Source organism: Giraffa tippelskirchi, chromosome 12, assembly GCF_054371585.1.
Source record: "Giraffa tippelskirchi isolate mGirTip1 chromosome 12, T2T-mGirTip1v1.2.pri, whole genome shotgun sequence".
NCBI classification, from domain to species: Eukaryota; Metazoa; Chordata; class Mammalia; order Artiodactyla; family Giraffidae; genus Giraffa; species Giraffa tippelskirchi.
Genome location: NC_137286.1, coordinates 10,410,059 through 10,429,586, shown reverse-complemented (window position 1 = coordinate 10,429,586; position 19,528 = coordinate 10,410,059). Strand labels below are relative to the sequence as shown.

The 19,528-nt window shown below is 50.1% G+C and overlaps 2 protein-coding genes across 3 annotated transcripts in view; one reads left to right on the top strand and one right to left on the bottom strand.

Moving 5' to 3' along the window:
- Positions 1-134, top strand: part of LOC145529828 (serpin A3-5-like) — a 31,092-nt gene extending 30,958 nt beyond the window's left edge. The window contains exon 5 of one of the 2 annotated variants that reach the window (XR_014071387.1): positions 33-134. The gene's annotated coding sequence lies outside the window, so the exon portion shown is untranslated. Of the gene's footprint in view, positions 1-2 lie in introns of both variants that reach the window. The other variant, XR_014071388.1, reaches the window with a different exon arrangement.
- An 11,492-nt stretch (positions 135-11,626) lies between these two features.
- Positions 11,627-19,238, bottom strand: LOC145529386 (serpin A3-1-like). The gene is given in 4 exon segments (XM_081549691.1): positions 11,627-12,045; positions 13,644-13,794; positions 16,482-16,755; positions 18,611-19,238. Coding segments are annotated over 4 exon segments (1,242 nt in total). The 3' UTR covers positions 11,627-11,856.
- Positions 19,239-19,528: the final 290 nt, after the last annotated feature.

Here is a 19,528-nt window from a genome sequence, read left to right as displayed (position 1 = left end):
AGCCTGTCCCCCACCTGCTTACCCCTGGGAAGGTGACAGTGGCTATGCTGGGGGTTCCACAGCACAGGGACTCTGTGTCCTGGTCACAAGAAGGCTCCGAGACCTCTGACAGCAATAAACCACCTTTCTTGGACTGAATTCTTTTCTGTGTGCCTCCACCTTGATCTGCCTGATTCCATGCCCTGCTGCTGCCTGGGCCCTGAGGATAAGCCCCTGACCTCCCACACATGTTCAGCCCACCCCAGACTCTGGGCCCCTCTGCCTTAGCCTCCCCAACCGGCCCAGGAGCAGGCTTTGTGCCTGTAACCAAATCCACTGGACCACAGGCCCAGGACAGGGAGGGGCCCCTGCTGCCTGCTGTCCACTTCCGGGGGCTCTGGTTCCATGTCCAGGTTCACTCCTTCCTACCCAGGGCCTGGGATGTGCCCTCGTGCCCACCTGCAGGGGCTCCAACCCTGACCTCTGCTGGCACAGCCCCTGGGCGTCCCCATCCTGCAGCTGAGCTGGGCCTTCCTCATCCAGGATCACCCTCCTGCCCCACAGCACCTCATCATGGGAGACTATCTACTTTCATAAGAGTGAAAGAGGCGAGCGAAAAACCTGGCTTAAAACTCAACATTCAGAAAACTAAGATCATGGCATCCAGTTCCATCACTTCATGGCAAATAGATGCGGGAAAAATAGAAAGTGACAGACTTTATTTTCTTAGGCTCCAAAATCACTGGAAAGTGATTGCAGCCATGAAATTAAAAGATGTCTGCTTCTTGGAAGAAAAGCTATGACAAATCTACATGGCATATTAAAAGGCAGAGACATCACTTTACCGACAAAGATCTGTGTAGTCAAAGCTATGGTTTTTCCAGTAGTCATGTATGTATGTGAGAGTTGGGCATAAAGAAGGAGAAATACTGAAGAATTGATTATTTCGAACTGTGGGCCTGGAGAAAACTCTTAAGAGTCCTCTGGACAGCAAGGAGATCAAACCAGTCAATCCTAAAGGAAATCAACCCTGAATATTCATTGGAAGGGCTGATTATGAAGCTCCAATAATTTGGCCACCTGATGCGAAGAACTAACTCATTGGGATGATGCTGGGAAAGATTGAAGGCGGGAGGAGAAGGGGACGACAGAGGATGAGATGGTTAAATGGCATCATCGACTCAATGGACATGAGTTTGAGCAAACTCCGGGAAACAGTGAAGGACAGGGAAGCCTAGTGTGCTGCAGTCCATGGAGTCACAAAGAGGCAAACATGACTGAGCAACTGAACAACAGCAACAATAATACAGTCAAAGGCTTTTGAGTAGTCAGTGAAGCAGAAGTAGATGCTTTTCTGGAATTCCCCTGCTTTCTCCACGATCCAATGAATATTGACAATTTGATCTCTGGTTCCTCTGTTCTTACTAAAACCAGCTTGTACATCTGGAAGTTTTCAGTTCACTTACGGCTAAAGCCTAGCTTGAAGGTTTTTGAGCACAACCTTACTAACATGTGAAATGACCGAAACTGTACAGCAGTGTGAACATTCTTTGGCATTGCCCTTCTTTGGGGTTGGAATGAAAATGGACTTTTTCCAGTCTTGTGGCCACTGCTGAGTTTTCCAAATTTGCTGACATATTGGCTGCAGCACTTTAACAGCATCGACTTTTAGAATTTTAAATAGCTCAGCTGGAATTCTGTCACCTTCTCTAACTTTATTCATAGTAACGCTTCCTCAGTCTCACTTGACTTCACACTCTAGTATATTCGGCTCTAGGTGAGTGATCCCATAGAAGATGGAAGAAGTTAATCAGAGATGATGAGGTGGGGATGGGTGGGATGCCAAGCACAAGAGAGGAGCCCTTTGACCAGAGGCGTGGCACACTTTCCATCCTAGAGAGAGGACAAGAGGGTGAGAATGTGGCTCTAATCACATGGCCAGAAGGTGAGGGAGCTCCCCTCAAATGACTCCTGCTTTCTCTGTGTTACAGAGAGATGTTATCTACTGAATCCTTCTTGGAGATGCAAATGGACCAGAAGTCTGGGACGGGGGAGACAAGGAGACATCAGGAAACCTCAAAGTTCTAGCAGGCAAGAGTAGGGTCCCTCAGGGGTTGGAGGTCAGGTCATTGACCTGTGTAGGGGTGTGATTTTCAGTATCTCAGCAGTGCAGACACGAACATAAAGAGGGCAGAGGATGCTCTGAAAGTCATAGTTTCCCCTGGTTACAGGGATGGAGGAAACATGAGTGGCCGGCACAAAGGAGAAATAATTCTATTGAAAATAATGACCAGAGAGTTTTTCAAATGATGAGATTTTATGTTTCAGACTGGGGAAATCAGGAGGGATGATAGGAGAGTCTAATGGGGAAAGATAGAGTAATCTGGAAACAAGATGGTAGTTTGAGTTTGAATAGGCAATGGTACCTTGAGCTTGAATATGCAGGGTAACATATACTGCTGTATTTCCCCCTGCCTGCAGTTATCCATGGTAACTTTGGGATCGGCAGGCTTCAGCTGAGATCTGGGTTTGACATTTAATAGTAACACAGCCTTGGCTAAATTACCTGACACTGTGAACTACCACTGCCCTTAAACGACCAGAGGGCATCTTCTCCAAAAGACCAACAGTTAACAACTGTTACTGTTACTACTACTGCTTTTGTTGTTATAGTTGTTCAGTTGCTAAGTCATGTTTGACCCTTTGTGACCCCATGGACTGTAGCCCACAGACTACACATTTCAAAGGCTGGATTCCACAGGACCCCACCCCCCCCCGCCACTGCCCACCCTCACAGCCAAACCAGACACCTGCTCTGACGTCTAAGTGTATGAAGTTCTATTGGCCCCATGGTGCTGCATAAGGGCTGTGGTTTAGATGACTGAGGAGCGCACTTAAGCAGCTGCCACCATGGGCATCAAGATTGATTTCCCTGCCAGGAGAACCTAATCCATCATTGTGCATTTCGACAGTCTCTTCTGGATGGTCATCAATTTCCAGGACAGCCAGAGCTGTCAATCCTAATAAGCAATGGAAGTAAAACCACAATTTGCAAAGAAAACCATACCAGGACTTGCCAAAAAGATATACCATAACCAACAGGTACTCTTTAAATCCAGAATGGATTAACAGCAGCTTGTTAAGCCCACTGTGTACCCAGATAAGGCCACAGCAAACTGTTTTAAGAGTAACAGCAGAGACTCGCGGGCTGCAAAGCTAAGACCACTGACTTCTCATGCGGTTTGTAAACTCTGATCACGCTTTATATCGCCTAAAGGCACTAACTCCAGCCAATGAAATTCTGTATTTCTCCTAACTTCCCTGTTTGAGACATTCCTGAGATGCTGTCCAAGCGATGGTCCCTCCCACTCAGCAAGTTCTAAGACCAGATTTGTGTGATCCATGGGATCCTCTGGTGGTCTGAGTCAGGTACTGCAACGTCAAGAAGGTAGAATTCCTGGCTGAGGCTGGTGGTCCCTAGCAAAGGTGAGGTAAACAGGAGAGTCAGGATGTCTGGACTCTAAACTCAGCTGAGTTCTGGAATGCTGAGTGATCCTGGGGAGCTTCCTTGTGCTCCCCAAACCTCCGTGATCTGTGTGTGAAGCTCTGTAAAATCATGCTCACCAGTAAAATGGTTAACGTTGAGTCTGCTTGGATGCAATCCCCCCACTTCCTCGGACCCAGGGCTTACTTGGCACAGTTCAACACTGCTCTGCCTAAATGGAATGGCACACAGTTAGGAGATAATCAAAAGAATTAAGGTGAAGAGGGTAGATGGTCAAGGGATACAAGTCAGGGGATATAGATCTGAAAACAGAGAAAAACGGACCTTTTGAGAGACAGTTAGGAGGTACCATAGATTGGACTGAGGCATCAATTATTCATGAAGTAAGGACAGGCTGCAGTGAAGGTGACACTAGCGTTGCCAGGTTGGGAGCTTAGGAAACTACAGGGAGCCATTTGGAGAGATGGTAACGTAGCAGGAAGAGGACACGGGAGGAAGAGGATGAGCTCCTGCATAGACCTGAGATGCTGGCATCGTGGCCGGCATCCACGACAAAAAGAACAGTCAGCATTTGCTTCTAGGGATCTGGCGTTGAGTAAGGAAATCTGAGCAGGACCCAGAAATCTGCTAACGCGTGGGAGAGACGAGACTTCCTGGTGAGGACGCCCTCCTGGTGACAGTGTGAACAGAAGGGAGCCTGGGGCCCCATGATCAGGAATGACCACAGTTCAGGGACAGGAAAAAGGAAGAGAGGGCACCCAAAGAGACAGAAAAAAAATGAAGAGGGTCACAGGGACACATTGGGAGAGAGAGAAAAGACAAAGAGGGTTCACAGGATAGGCTGGACCTACCAAGTGGGGGTCGTTGGTGACTTGCAGGGGCACTGACAGTTGAGATGTGGGAGGAGAAAGCAGGTTGTAGAATTTCCGAGAGAATGAGCGACGCACAAGGTGTACAGCAAGGGGAGACATTTCTTTCTAGCAATTTTGCATCAAAGAAAATGACAGACAAGGGGGAGCTCGAGGGGGTATAAAGGAAGACCTTTTTTTTTTTTTTGAAATTCAAAGGTTTTTAAATGATTATTTTTCTCCCTTAGGACCTTCTCCTCTAAAATCAAGTCATTTGGATTATAAACATTTAGGAAAAGGAACGTGTTTAAAATAAGGTGTGGGGAATTCCTTGGTGGTCCAGTGGTTAGGATTCAGAGGTTTCACTTCTGGGGCCCAGGTTCAATCCTTGGTCAGGGAACCAAGATCCACAAGTCTCACAACACAGCCAAAATAAAGTTATTTAAATAAAATAAAATGAGGTGTATATTTATTCCTCTCTGACCTTTATTCCTTCAAAATGATGATATAAAAACTATGCACATACATCAGATATACTTCAATGTTAAAAAAAATCTACATAGGAGAAATATTTTTTTCTTAAAAATGCTGTAGGTAAAGTGTTAGTCACTCAGTTGTGTCTGACTGTTTGAAACCCAAAGAAGTATAGCCTACCCGATTCCTCTGTCGCTAGGATTTTCCAGGCAAGAATACTCGAGTGAGTTGCCATTTCCTTCTCCAGGGTATCTTCCCAACCCAGGGATTGAACTCAGGTCTCCCACATTGCAGGCAGATTCTTTACTATCTGAGCCACCAGGGAAGCAAAAAAAAAAAAAAAAAAAAAGGCAATGGAAGACATATTTTTAAAAATTGAATTAAGTGAAAAGTGAGCATGTTTAAATGTTGATAATAAGAAGCCTAGAGAGAAAAAATGGTTGACAAGTCACAGAAGGAAGATATTAATCCACAGATATCAATCAAGTTGGCTTGGGCATTAGTGGGACCTTGAGGGGCGGGAGACTTGCAGAGACAACCAGTGTGAGGTTTCCTGTCTCATGGGTGGACAATCACCTGGGGACCACGGTCCTAGTGTCCTAGGAGATGCTGAGAAATAGAGGATCCTGGGAAGATCTAGGCCCACAGAGATCCCTGGAGGGAGGATTGACACTGACTCGACTAGCCAAGCTGAGTCTGCCTGTCCCTGGGCTTCCCAGGTGGCTCAGATGGTAAAGAACACGCTTGCAATGAGTGAGACCTGGGATTTATCCCAGGTTGGGAAAATCCCCTGGAGAAGGAAATGACAACCCACTCCAGTTTTCTTGCCTGGAGAATCTCATGGACAGAGGAGCCTGGCGGGCTACAGTTCATGAAATCACAAAGAGTCAGACATGACTGAGTAACTAACAGGGCAGAGCAAGAACAGTAAAATTAGAGAACTACGGTCTGCCCCAGGAGATTTATTATAAATTCCCAATCAACTGAAAAAAAAAAGTACAACAAAGAAGTATAGCTTAAAGGCCAACAGTTCAGTAAAACAAAAACACATAAAAATTCCTCAAATAACCCCAAAAATATAGCAAGAGGGAAAAACAGAAAATACAGCTGGATCAAATAGAAAACTATATCAATGATCATATTCAGTAATAAGTACTATAGTAAGTTATTCATTCATTTATTCACCAAATATTTATTGAGTACCTATTATCTGTTAATTGCTATTGTCTTATTGAGAACACAAAGTGTCAAAGTCTCAGCTCTCAAGAAACTTTGAGTGTAACAAAAAAATTCAACAATTTCAATTAAAATACATTGCAATATGTTCTTTGAAAACAGAGTGGGTCATTTTAGACCTTTCCCTCAAACCATGTATAAAAATGATCTTCAAATGGATCAAAAACCTAAGTACAACAGCTAAACCTATAAAATTCATAGGAGAAAACATAGGAGAAAATATTCATGACCTTGGATTTGGCAATGGATTCTTAGATCTGACACTGAGATCATGATCACTCAACAAAAAAAGATAAGCTGGATGTCATCAAAGTTAAAAAACTTTTGTGTATCAAAAGACACTATCAAGAGAGTAAAAAGACAACTTAGAGAAAATATTTGCAAATCACATATCTGATGAGGGAAGTATATCTAGAATATTTAAAGATTATTTGCAACTCAATAATAAAAAGACAAACAACCCAATAAAAAGCTGGACAAAGGACTTGAATAGACATTTTTCCAAGGAAGATACACAAAAGTTCAATAAGCACTGAACCATCATTCATCCTCATGGAAATGTAAATCAAAACCACAATGAGATACCACCTTGCATCTACCATAATGGTAAAAATAACTAGCAATAATAGAAATAACCAGTGTTGTCAAGAATATGGAGATATGTAAACCCTTATAAATTGCTGATGGAATGTAAAAATGGTGCAGCTGCTGTGGAAATCAGCTTGGTGTTTCCTCAAAGAGCTAAAGGTAGAGTTACCATACGACCGAGCAATTTCATTCCTAGGCATACACCTCTGCAAAATGAAAACATATGTCCACAAAAATACCTGAACAAAAATGGCTATATTAGCATATTCAAAATATCCCCCAAAATGAAACAGGCAACTGTCCATCAGCTAACGAATGAATAAACAAAGTATGCTATACTCAGACAATGGAACACTATTCAGCGATATAAAGGAATGAAGTGACACATATACACATCTACTGACACGTATACAATGTGGATGAACTTTGAAGACATCATGCTAAGTGAAAGAAGGCAGATACACAAGATCTCATGTTGTACGGTTCCATTTATATAAAATGCCCAGACATTAAATTCAGAGATAATGAAGTCTGGCATAAACCCATTAACCCATGTACACCCTTTCTCTGCTCTCAGTCTGCAGGTCACTCTGTGCCATGCCTGCCACCAAGCTGGCTCAAGAAGGACAAGGTTTTTGAGTTGCAAAAGTTTTGCAAACACTCTTTCTGTTGAGTACATACTAACTTTTCTGTTTGTACTGCATAGAAGTGGAAAGTTCTATTGACTTGTACTTGCCATTTAAAAACCACTCCAGGAAAATAATCAGGCCATCATGCCATTTGAAAAAGTCGTAAGAGAAGTACCTAGGAGGCAAGTTCAACGACCTGGGCTACACTCCTGTGATGGGCACAGCATCACAGCAGGAGGTGCCCCAGAGGAGAGAATGACCCAGGAGAGGCTGGAGCATGGCTCCCATGAGCTCAGACTTCCCTGGTGTAAAGGTCTATGTGCATCTCTGGTTTCAGCTCCATGGCCACCCTGAGTGGTCAAGAGGGCAAAGGAGGAAACAGACTCAGGGAGTTGGGCTGCAAACCCCTGAGCCTCAGCCCAGGACCTCAGCCTCAGTCCCAGCACCTCCCATGCTCACAGCTCTTTCTCCTCCACCCATGGATTCCCACACACCCTGCACTGAGAGGCTGGTTGTTCTCCTCACTGTTGGCGATGCTGAGGGTGGGTGATGGGCCAAGGGAATCTCCTAACAGTCCTGGTCTTCCCAGGAGACCAGCCTGTCACAACTCCCCCTGCAGAGAAGCGCTTCTGTGTGAAGGTCCCTGCAACCTGCTGTCTGTCCCCAGCTTCTCTAAGGTTCAGGTGAAGATTTCAGTTTCAGGTGAGTGTGGGGCCATGGGTGGGGCTGGAATCTCGGCCCCCAGCCAGCTTGGTGAGCTATCCACAGGTCACCTCCTCCCAAAACGCACTTCTGCCCCTCAAGCTCCAAGAGCTGCACACGTGGGCAAGAAGCTGTGGGGTGCCAGCTCATCCTACCTCCATGAGCTGACCATGTTCCTCTCTCTGCTGAAATCTTTTTTTGTCTCTTTCCTGATCCATTATCCCATCTCAGCTCAGGGGGCCACGTCTTCCAGGAAGCCTTTCAGGAACTAACTGCCCTCCATGCGTCTTTCAGGCTCCCCTGTCTAGGCCTCACCTGGCTGCGCATGGCTGTAATCAGGGCTCTGCATTTCCATCTCTCGAAAAACGGGGCCACTTCCTCCCAAACAGGGCCCAGGCTGCCTGTCCTTCATATGCTGATGACTGAATATTTGTTCAAGGATGAAGTCAATAGAGAATAAAGGAGCTTATCTCCGGAGCTGATTTACCCATTGAACAACCTTCACATTGCATTATGTTGTTCAGTCGCTCAGTCACGTCAACTGTTTGCCGACCCCATGGACTGAAACGTGCCAGGCTTCCCTGTCTTCACTGTCTCCCAGACTTTGCTCAAATTCATGTCCATTCAGTCAGTGATGCCATCCAGCCATCTCATCCTCAGTTGCCTGCTTCTCCTCCTGCCCTCAATCTTTCACAACATCAGGGTCTTTTCCAGTGAGTCAGTTCTTCGCATCAGGTGGCCAAAGTACTGGGGCTTCAGCTTCAGCATCGGTCCTTCCAATGAATATTCAGGACTGATTTCCTTTATGACTGCCTGGTCTGATCTCCTTGCTGTCCAAGGGACTCTCAAGAGTTTTCAATGTCCTGTCAACTCATAAGTCTGTGGTTTTAGGGCCCTGGCTGTCCAGGACACACTGTTCTGTGTGAATTCTCTGTGTCGGTCCCCACTGGCCCCAAGCTCCCTCAGGAAACAGCTGTGTATCCTCTCTCTTGCATCCCCAACAGGTAGCTCAGGTCCCAAGAGATGGTTGATGTTTGGTTGATGTTTGGTGAATGAGTGAATGAACAAATCAATGAATGTTAAAATGTTAGAAACTGATGAAAATTTTAACCAAGCTGAGATGTTCAAAAAGCAGATTACTAAGCAAATGGACAGATAGACAGCTGTCTGTTCTCTGCCTGTGACTGATAAGGAATAAACATTACAGGTGAAGATTTCTTGGAGGCTGAATTTCAGTTGATTCTTCCATTCATAGACAAGAGACCTCAAGTACAGAAAAGTCCAGGGCTGCCCAAGGTCACCTGGAAAACCAGAGTTTACATTCTAGAGAGGAAAACAAGCCAATATTTTATATCCTTTCAGATGGGCAGAAGAAAACTAACGCAGGGTAGAGAGTGGTGAGGACAGAGGTGGTAAGGATAGAGGTGGGGCCTCTCTGAGGCGCTGACCTTCGAGCAGAGAATGAGTGAAGTGAGGGAGTGTGCCATGGAAGGGGCTGCAAAAAGGCTGTTCAAGCAGCTAATAGCAAGTGCAATTGTTCTGAGGCAGGAAACAACTTTCTAGATTCTAGAACAGCAGGAAATCCAGTCACTGCAGCAGATTGTGGGCAAGGATAGTCATAGGAGAAGTCAGAAAGTTGGCAAGAACAGATCAAACGGAGTACTGAGGTTGTGGTGAGGAGGGTGGATATTTTTCTTGAAGAGATGGGGGCCATCGGGGTCTCCAGAAGGAGGCGAAAAAATCTGAATTTCACTCTAAAAGGTGACAGTGGCTGACTCTGTGGATCCAGGGTCAGCTCAGGCCCTTACTAACATAGATTCTGGGTCCCCCTGAGACCTGCTGAGTCAGAATCACTAGGGAGGATACAGCCTCAGGTCCACCAGGGGAATAAAACCAGCTGCCTCCTGGGGGTCCGCCCTGAGCCAGGTCTTGGGCTGGCCCATGACCACTGTGATTTCCTACAACCCTGGAATGTGTTAAAGAACCCACCTGCCAATGCAGGAGACATTAGAGACACAGGTTCTATCCCTGGGTCAGGAAGATCCCCTGGAGAAGGGCATGGCAACCCACTCCAGTATTCTTGCCTGGAGAATCCCATGGAGGGAGGAGCCTTGCAGAGCTGGACATGACTGAAGTGACTTAGCACACATGCACTGGGACGAGGGATTCTCACACAACCCCACAGAGAGGAGGGAGTGGACCAGAGAGGTCGGGTGACCTGAGGACGGTGGCGGGGCCCCTGTGCAGCGACGGAGCCTGGAGCTGAGCCCAGGTCCCCAGGACCCCCCTCGCACAGGAGGCTCTTCCCACACCTGCACCCCCTCGGGAGCTTCCTGCAAGTTCAAGACCAGGGATGAGAAATGGGGCTCAGATGGGCTAAGTCAGGCTCTGGGATAAGAGGATTTGAGGAGGGGTCAGCTGGAGGAGGGGCTCTGCGGGTGTCTGAAGAGACTGATGCTCTGTGTGTGAGCCTAGGAGGCACCAGGGGTGGGGGGAGGGGGTGGCAGGGAAGAAGAGGAGGAGGCTTGGTTGCCGTCTAGAGAGGGCAGAGGGGATGCAGCTGGAGAAGACCCAGCTGACTTGAGTCCTGTGATGCCTCTGGATTCCAGGGACCGGTGTGCAGGAAGCTGGTTCCCCACCCCGGGGGGGCAAAGAGAGCCCCATGCGCAAGGCGGGGAGGTCAGGGCGCTCCAGCAGGTGCACAAGGTACCTGGCCTTCTATCAGACCAGCTGTCTGCTCCATGATCCCCTAATCTGGTCAGTAATCACTCCCCGCCAGACTCTGGGCTCAGTCCTGACTCCACCACCTACCAGCTGCTGGGCCTCAGGCAGCTCCCTCACCTTCCTGAGCCTCTGTTTCCATCTTGGTCGAGTGGGAATCTGTAAACTGCCCCTCCCTCCAGATGGGACTGTGTGATGCTGAATGAAAGGCAGGATCTTGAGGCATGTGCACAGTGATTGGCACAGAGCAGATGCTCCGTGGCTCACTGATCACGGTGACTGTTGTCATTGTCACCGTCCTTTCCTGCCCCTGGTTCCATACCAAGGACTCCAGAGGATGGAGGCCCCTCAGAAATGGCTGCTGGTCACTGAGCTCATAGCTGTGGCTCAGTGTCTGACCCTAATTAACCAAGGCTCGTTGACCTCATCCACTCTAGTCATCAGGACCCCCAACCCCAGGCCAGCCCTGCCTTTGTCAGGGGAGGACATGTAACACATCAGGTGGTGGAGGAACCCAGCTGGAAACCTGCAAATAGCTAGTCTCCCAGGTTGAGGTGCTGGGGAGCAGAAGGGTGATCCTGGAGGGAGGAAGGCCCAGCTCAGCTGCAGGATGGCAGGGTCCAGGGGCTGTGCCAGAAGGGGTCAGTGTTGGAGCCCCTGCAGGTGAGCACAAGGACACATCTCAGGCCCTTGGGAGGAAGGAGTGAACCTTGACCTGGAGCCAGAACCCCTGGAAGTGGGCAGCAAGCAGCAAGGACCCCTCCTTGTGATGAGCCTGCGGTCCAGTGGGCTTGGTCACAGGCACAAAGCCCGCTCCTGAGCCTTTTGGTGAGTCTAAAGCAGAGGGGCCCAGAGGTGGGGAGGTCTGGGCACTTGACCTCAGGGCCCAGGCAGCAGCAGGGCGTGGAGCCAGGTGGATCAGGGCGGAGACACACAGGAAAGAGTGCAGTCAAAGGAAGGTGGTTTATTGCTGTCGAAGGTCTCAGAGCCTCCTCGTGACAAGGACACACACTCCCTGTGCATGTGGAGCCCCCAGCAGAGTCACTGTCACCTTCCTAGGGGTGAGCAGGTGGGGACAGGCAGGGTGGATCCTCAGTGCCCAGGGGCCAGGCTGCACCCAGGGACCTGGGCACCCCACTCCTTAAGGAGGGCACCCACAGCTCAGAGCGGATCTCTAGGCTTGACTGGGGTTGGTGACTTTCTCCAAAAAGATGATGCCCTGGGTGTCTTCGAGAACTACAGCAATCAGGAAGGGCCTGTCGAAACGCACAATAGTCATGGACTTGAAAGAAAATATCACTCCCGTAGAAGCAGCTCCTTTTGTGCCCTCCTCGTCCAAGTCCAGCACAGCGCTGTGGACCATCTGTGGGGACAGCAGAGTATTACGGACCGGAGATGGGGTGGGCAGGAGGTGAGCAGCCACCTGAGTGCCTCTAAGGGGACTGATATTCATCCACCTTCTGCCACTGGCCTGTTACTACGCTATCTACCTGTTCAACTTTGTTTTTCCCAACAAACCTGTCGGCCAGTTCACATAGATGTGACCCATGGCTGTGCAAAGAGCAGTCAAAGGCTGTAAGTCCTGGGCCCAGGGTCAGAGAAGCAAAGAGCAGGGGCTCCCTGATCTGAAGCCCTCTCTGTCTGAGTCCAGAGACTGTGCTCTCCCCAAACACCCCCTAGTGTAGGGGGAGGGGCCAGATCGAGGCATTTTTCTTGCAGGGAACTGTCCACAGTCCCTCCATGTCAAAGCAGCAGATGGGTAAGCACTGCTTTCTGCTTCTCTCCGGCCCTAGCTGACATGTCCCTGAGCCCTCAGCTATCTTGCCTAGGATTGGCTTCCCAGCCCTGGACCATGAGGCCCCATAGCCCCTGTGCCTCCTTTACCAGGTCCTCTGGCAGGTGGGGTGCAGGGGAGACTGTAGGACTGCCCAGCTCCACCCCTAGTCACTCTTGAGTTCTCTGCTTCTCAGATCGCAGGATCAGGACCCCTGGTGTTCTTCTCTCCTCCTCTTAGTGTATATTGATCATGATGGCCCTGAGCCATTATTAGTACCTATTACCTCTTACCTGCTCTGCTGAGCACTGCACAGGAGCCAAGAACTATCATACATATTTTAAGAATGACAAGATTCAGGACTAAGGGCTTTAATAGTTTATCCCATAGGCAGTAAAAGGTGCTGCAAGGGATGGGGATTTACAGTTGATTCCACCTCAGGCACATTCCCAGGACTGATGTCTATCCCAAAATATATTACAAAGAAGGTAGAACCAGCCCCCAAGATGGTTATAACCCAGGTCCCCTGGGCTGACAGATTGCAGGCAGGGTAACTGAGTAATGTCCAACATATTAAAAAGCAAAGGCATCACTTTACTGACAAAGGTCTGTGTAGTCAAAGCTATGGTCTTTCCAGGTGTCATATATGGATGTTAGAATTGGACCATAAAGAAAGCTGAGCACCAAAGAATTGATGTTTTGATCTGTGGTGTTGGAGAAGACTCTCGAGAGTCCCTTGGACTACAAGGAGATAGAATCAATCCATCCTAAAGGAAATCAGTCCTGAATATTCTTTGGAAGGACTGATGCTGAAGCTGAAACTCCAATACTTTGGCCACCTGATGCAAAGAGCTGACTTACTTGAAAAGACCCTGATGTTGGGAAAGATTGAAGACAGGAGGAGAAGGGAATGAGAGAGGATGAGATGGTTGGATGGCATCACCAACTCGATGGACATGAGTTTGAGCAAGCTCTGGGAGTTGGTGATGGACAGGGAGGCCTGGCGTGCTGCAGTCCACGGGGTCGCAAAGAGTCAGACACAACTGAGAGACTGAACTGAACTGAACTGAACTGAGTAATGAGAAATGTAGTTGTTTTGCAAATTCAAGATTACCCAAAGATCTGCCTGGCTGTCACCTATCAAGCTCCCATGTGGAAGATGAAATGTCCAAAGTTTAAAAACTCACCTGGGAAACTTCTAAGTCCTTGACATCTGTGATTCCTGACAGGTCAGCCTCAGGGGTGAAGACTTTCCAGACGCCCAGCTTAGAAAGGATGTGTTTCAGGTTATAGTCGCTGGAGATGGAAAATTTTGGCAGGTGGAGGGTATCTATCAAACTAGGAGGTGAGAAAATAAACTTGATGGCTTACTCAACTCGGCGCTCACGTTTCTCCCACGTCTCTGCGAGGTCTTCCTTGGTTTCGTCTCCATCCACCCCATTCTCCCTGGAATAAGTACCTCCTTTCCTCAGTTTCTAGATTCCTCGGGCTAACTCTCTTTAATTCCTTAATTATGCATTCCTGTCTGCAACAGTCTCACCTTCAGGGCAGCATGCTAAGGCAGAGGCTGTGGGCTTGCCCCCACCCGGCCCTACTTCTCCCCTGCAAGCCTGCAGGGCTCAGGAATCACCCTTCTCCAACACGGATCCCACAGCTGCTGGGAGACCGTGCTGGGGGTAGGGGTAGGGGGAGCACAGGGAGGGATGTACCAAGGTCACCAGGAAGGCTTCTTGCAGGAGGTGGCATCCAGTATGAGTCCCTGGGGAGGGGAAGGAGTGGGCTGGGTGAAGAGGAGGCCACGAGGCAGGTAGAAGCACTTGCAGGAAAGAGGGGCTGCTGCAAGGTGGGGAGGGGCTTGGCAGGGACAACAGTGGGACATGGAGGGCTGGGAGCTGCATTCAGGGGTTTGGGGGGCCTGAATAATCCAATATTTAGAGTCTCCGTCTTGCCTTCCCGGTGAGTTCCTTGGGGGCAGGGCTGCTGCTTCTGAGCAGAGCTGCCAGCAGGTTCTTGGAGTAAGAGAAGCTGTCTCCCACCCCCAGGTTCCCCTCCCCCTCTCTCTGTCTGTCTGTATTTCACTTAAGACTCTTACCCTGGTGTCTGGTCTGACAGATGCTAATATGAGGCGGCTGAGGCTCCCCTTAAACTCTGGGTCCCTTGTAGCAGGGAGGGAGCTATTATTCCTCATTGACCTATCTTCTTTCTTCCTTACATCCTTCCTCCCTCCTTTATATATTAGTCAACAAATTCCTACTGAACATCCTCCTTGGGCCAGGAATGTACAGATCCATGTCCCCTCAGGGCTTGTAAATCAATGTGTCTGGTGGATATTCCCTCCATTTACCACTATTCACTGCATTCCTGCCCTGTGGTAGCTCTTGGTGTTGGAGGGGAAAGGTTTGGGAAGGGAGCACAGGCAGGGGGAGGGGGTCCCGTGTCCTGAGGTCTCCTGGGATCTACAGGGAGGAGGGGCTGGGAGTCACGAACCCCAAGGTGTCAGGTCCCCTGGACAGGAGTCGGGAAGGGGTTTCAGCCTCTAGGTCACATGCAGGCAGGTCTCCAGTCCCCTGTGCTTTATAAAGTGCCTCCCACACTCATCCCCCCTGGGTCTGCAGATCCCCCACTCAGAACAGAGGGTCAAGGACACCCCTCGCCTCTCAGCAGGGAGCTGAGCCCCAGAGAAGCACAGGAAGGGGCCAGGGGAGTGCAAGCCTGGGAGTGGGACTCTGGGTGGGGGCGCCCCCACCCCCTCATGCTGCCCACACCCCCTCCCTACCCGCCCCCTGCAGACCCTGGGCCCAGCACTGCCTCTCCCTCTCTTGTCCCCCTGAGATCGGTCTCCTGAATCTCATGTCCTGGCCGGTGTGTCTATTCTCAGTTAACCCAGAGCCCAACCCCTCCCCACACGTCCCGGCTCCTCCTGGTCCGGCCCCAGTGACTCCCCTGGGTGACCCCACTGGGCTCCTGGCTGGCCTCCCTGCCTCCGTGCATGTCCTCTGCTGTCTGATCTCCATTCGGCACCCTGGGTGATCCTTTTAAAGCATCACTCAGATCATTCACTCTTTGACCCAAAACCTTGTGATGAGTTTCCATTTCCCTTAGACAAGGGGAGTCAAGGGGTCTGCAAGGCTCCAAGTGACCTTAGTCCTCCCTGAAGACCCCGACCTCTCCCAGCTTCCCCTCTCACTCCCTCTGCTCTCCTGCTCTGGCCTCACTAATCCTCAGCCACAATAGACTGGCTCCTGCCTCAGAGGCTTTGCCCTGGCTCTTCCCTGGGCCAACAACGCTTTTCCGAACACATCTGCATGGCTCAGTCCCTCACCTCAAACACCACCTAAGGGTCCCCCTAGTTACAATCACAAAATACCTCTGGGTCCAATTTTCTTTATCATTATTATTTTTTTTGCTTTACTATCCCTGTCTCCCCCTTTCTAACCATTCAACACACCAAATTATTCATTACATTTGTTTCTCGTACGTCTCTCTCAATCACAGAGTAAGCTCACGAGGGCAGAGAATTTACTATTCTATCTGCTGGCCTACCCTCAGAGCATAATTAGTCACTGGCACAGAACAGCTTCTCGATCAACCTGTGAAACCAGTGCTGAAAGGTTGGTTAAATAAATGAGTGAACGTAATGTATAGCCTATGCAAAGCTGATTCTCAGTGTCTATCTCACCGGAGCCCTCAGCTGATAAAATCCCATCTGCTCCCCCACCCAAGAGGTGGAGATACGAGACAATAGCACATGTGTTGGGGGCTATGTTGAGGATCCTCATGACACAGCACATGTTAGTGTGAGAGGAAGACCCTGTCCCCTCTGATGCCATCATCTTACAGAAGGAAAGAATCAGGCTCAGAGCCACACAGGCAGCAAAGGGCAAGGATATCTCAGTACAGGCTCTCCCACCACTGTCCCACTCCTGGACATTCCTAAGGCCCTGTTGCTGGGGGTCAGGAGTCCAGGAAGAGGGGGAAGGACCGAGAAGGCAGGTGAACGCACAGCTCCAGGTCCTAGGAGTTACCTCGGCCGCAGGAAGTCTCGCCACCTCGTCAGCGTCTCTGGGTTCAGCTTGGCTTCTAGGTCCTGCATTTTGCCCTCGTCGGGGAGGATGAAGAGGGCACTGTCGTTGCTGGTGTACATGAGCTCCACCAGCGTGCAACCCAGCTCCTCATCCCGGAAGTGAGGGGTCACCAGGCCCCCAATGCTCATCATGTGCACCTCCACCGTCTTATTCTCACTCACGTGGAACTCTGCCGGCCGAGTCTGTTTGGGGTCAAAGGGGATCTTCCACTGGGCTGGAGGCGGGGGGACAGGTGAAGAGTCTGTGAGTGCAAGAGCTGCGGTCTCTCCCTCCTCGGCGCTGGTCCCTGAGCGGGGAAGACCCTCCCCACGCCAGCAGCCCTCCATACCACGTGCCTCTGGGGACAGACCTGCTCAGTGTACACACACACCTGGACAGGTGGGTGAGCCCTTGGGGACAAGGGTGAAGCCTGCAGGTCAGGATTGGGAAGCGGGATGTGAAACAACGCTGGTTAGTTGTGCTACATGCAAAGTCAACAGGAATGTGGAGGGCAAGGGAGAGGTGGGGATGAGGCTGGGCCCAGGGAGATATGGGACTGCCTGGTCCTTCAAGGGCACATGTTAGTGACCTGGGGTTAGTCGCTGGCTTTGTAGGGAGGACACACGTCCCCACAGCCTTGTGAGCCCGGCTAGAGTAGGAGCCACACGGGGACCCGGAGGGCAGGGAGGGGTCAACAGAGGACGGGGCTTGGGTGTCCCCCAAGGAAGATGGAGACCTTAGTGTCGATGGGTGGGCTTCTTGGGGAGACTGGAGCCCTGGGGCTTCATGGAGTACAGATCCACCTCTGCTTCCTGCTTTGTTTCCAGCCCTGCCTGTGTCCCCATGGTTAGAGACAGGAGGAGAGGGAAAGCTGGGCTGGTGGGGTGCCCCAGGGGAGGAGAAATTCCTGGGACAGGTCAGGGTGGTAGGAGATGAGAACACAGAAAAGTCAAGGAACAAACATAGTAGATCTGGCCTGGATTATTAACAATTTTCCGGAGAACTGGGAATCCATGCCTTCATTTACAGAGGAAAATACAGATCCAGGAGGGCTAGCCAGGGCTCTGCCAGAAGTCCCCGGTTCAGGGCGAATATGTGCCCCCAGCTGGTGTCCCTTAGGCGCCTGACCACCCTCTCGCTCAATGATCATTCTTTGTGTCTTTATTTTGTGTCCCTTTTGCACTGCTGACTCTGGGTGTGAAATCTTTCTGCCTTCACTCTGCCCCTTATGAGTTTCCAGGATCAGGTTTGCTGTGTTGGGTTTCTCTCAATGGGACTGGGCCCTGGACCAGCTAGAATCTGGAAAAGAGTCTGTCCCAGAGGTTGTCCTCCCCTGAGGCTTCCCTCTGGTGTTGGCCTTGCCAATGCTACCCTCATAGCTATAACGGAGCACAACTGAAGTTCCTTGAGTTGGCCAGGCTGCTCAGAGGCTGTCACAGCATGAAGCTGGCCACCAGCCCCACCTCCATCCGCGGAGACCAAGTCCCCTTAGAGGGAGCCCAGGTCAGACACAGCCCGCAGTGTGCGGAGCAGTGGCCTTCCTTGCATGTGCTAAAAGAAGCTGGGGTTCCCGGCCACTCCACAGTGATCTTAGAGGAAAGCTCCTTCCTCCAGGCAGTCAGGCAAGTTTGAGAATAAAAAGGCTCCCTGCGGCTCAGATAGTAAAGAATCTGCCTGGGATGCATGAGACCTGGGTTCGATCCCTGTGTTGGGAAGATCCCCTGAAGAAGGGAACGGAGACCCCTTCAGTATTCTGACCTAGAGAATTCCATGGACAGAGGAGCCTGACAGGCTACAGTCCACAGGGTCACAGAGTCAGACATGACTGAGCAACTTTCGCTTCACTGTGTCTCAGACAAAGGGTTAAAGGCTCCCCTGCTCTTGTGTGCTGCAATGACAGCTGTGATTTAGAAAACCCCCAAATAGACAAAGACTGTGATGGGGACAGGGTCTTAGTGCGCAAGCTGTCCGCACCGATGTCAGCTCCCTCTATGATGTCCAGCAACACAGTTGGCTGAGCTGAAATAGAAATAGCCGTGAAGACACAAAACTAAAGGTGTGTTTCCTTCTGACTCAAAGAGGGCACCCACCTTTAAAGTAGATGTAATTCACCAGGACCAAGACTGTTCTTTGGGAAAGGACCTTGAACAGCTCCTCAATTTTCCCCTGGGTTTTATTCTTCACATAGTCATTTATTAGACGCCTGGCAGCTTCCTGATCCTCGAAGTTGGTCAAGAAGGCCTCGGAGGAGTACAGCACCCGGGCATCTTCTATGAACTTGTCCAGCAGCTTCAGCTGGTCCTGCACAAACATGGCGTTGCCCACGTTCAGCTGCAGCTGGTTGCTGGGTCGATTGAGTGTCTGCAGGAGGTGCCGGAAGCCCTGGTGGATCTCTGTCTCCTGGATCTCTGAGAGGTTGAACTTGAGACCTTCTAGGATCTCTGTCAGTGTGGTGTTTCGGGCCCCCAGAGACAGGAAGGCCAACGCTATGGAGATGCTCATAGGGGAGTAGATGACATTCTTATCGGGGTTCTTCAAAGCCTACTGCTTGTAGAGGCTGAAGGCGAAGTCAGTGTTGCTGGAGGCTAATGTGTGGTCATCCGCCCTTCTGTGTTGGTCCCTCACCGTCACATTGTCCGGGAGGCAGTGGACACTGGAGCAGATCCCAGCCAGCAGGAGCCCCAGAGCCAGAAAGGGAGACATTCTCTCTGTCCTCATGTCTGCAAAGCAAAGCTCCTTTATGTCTCTGATTGTTAGATGACATCCCAACCCCCACCCACTGTCCCCCGTGGTCTCTGTTCTCTGTGACCTCCCAGGAATAGGAAGCTTCCTGGGCTCCTAACATACATGAGGAGGTTCTGGGCTATCTCTCAGTGTTTGATCAAGTCCTGTGGTTGTTACCAATTTCCCCAGTGCAGAGACTGGGCACAGAGAGGGGATGGGGCTTTTCCAAGGTCACACAGCAAGCAGTGCAGGAGTGGGGGTGAGGAGCCTGGGGTGCCTGGCTC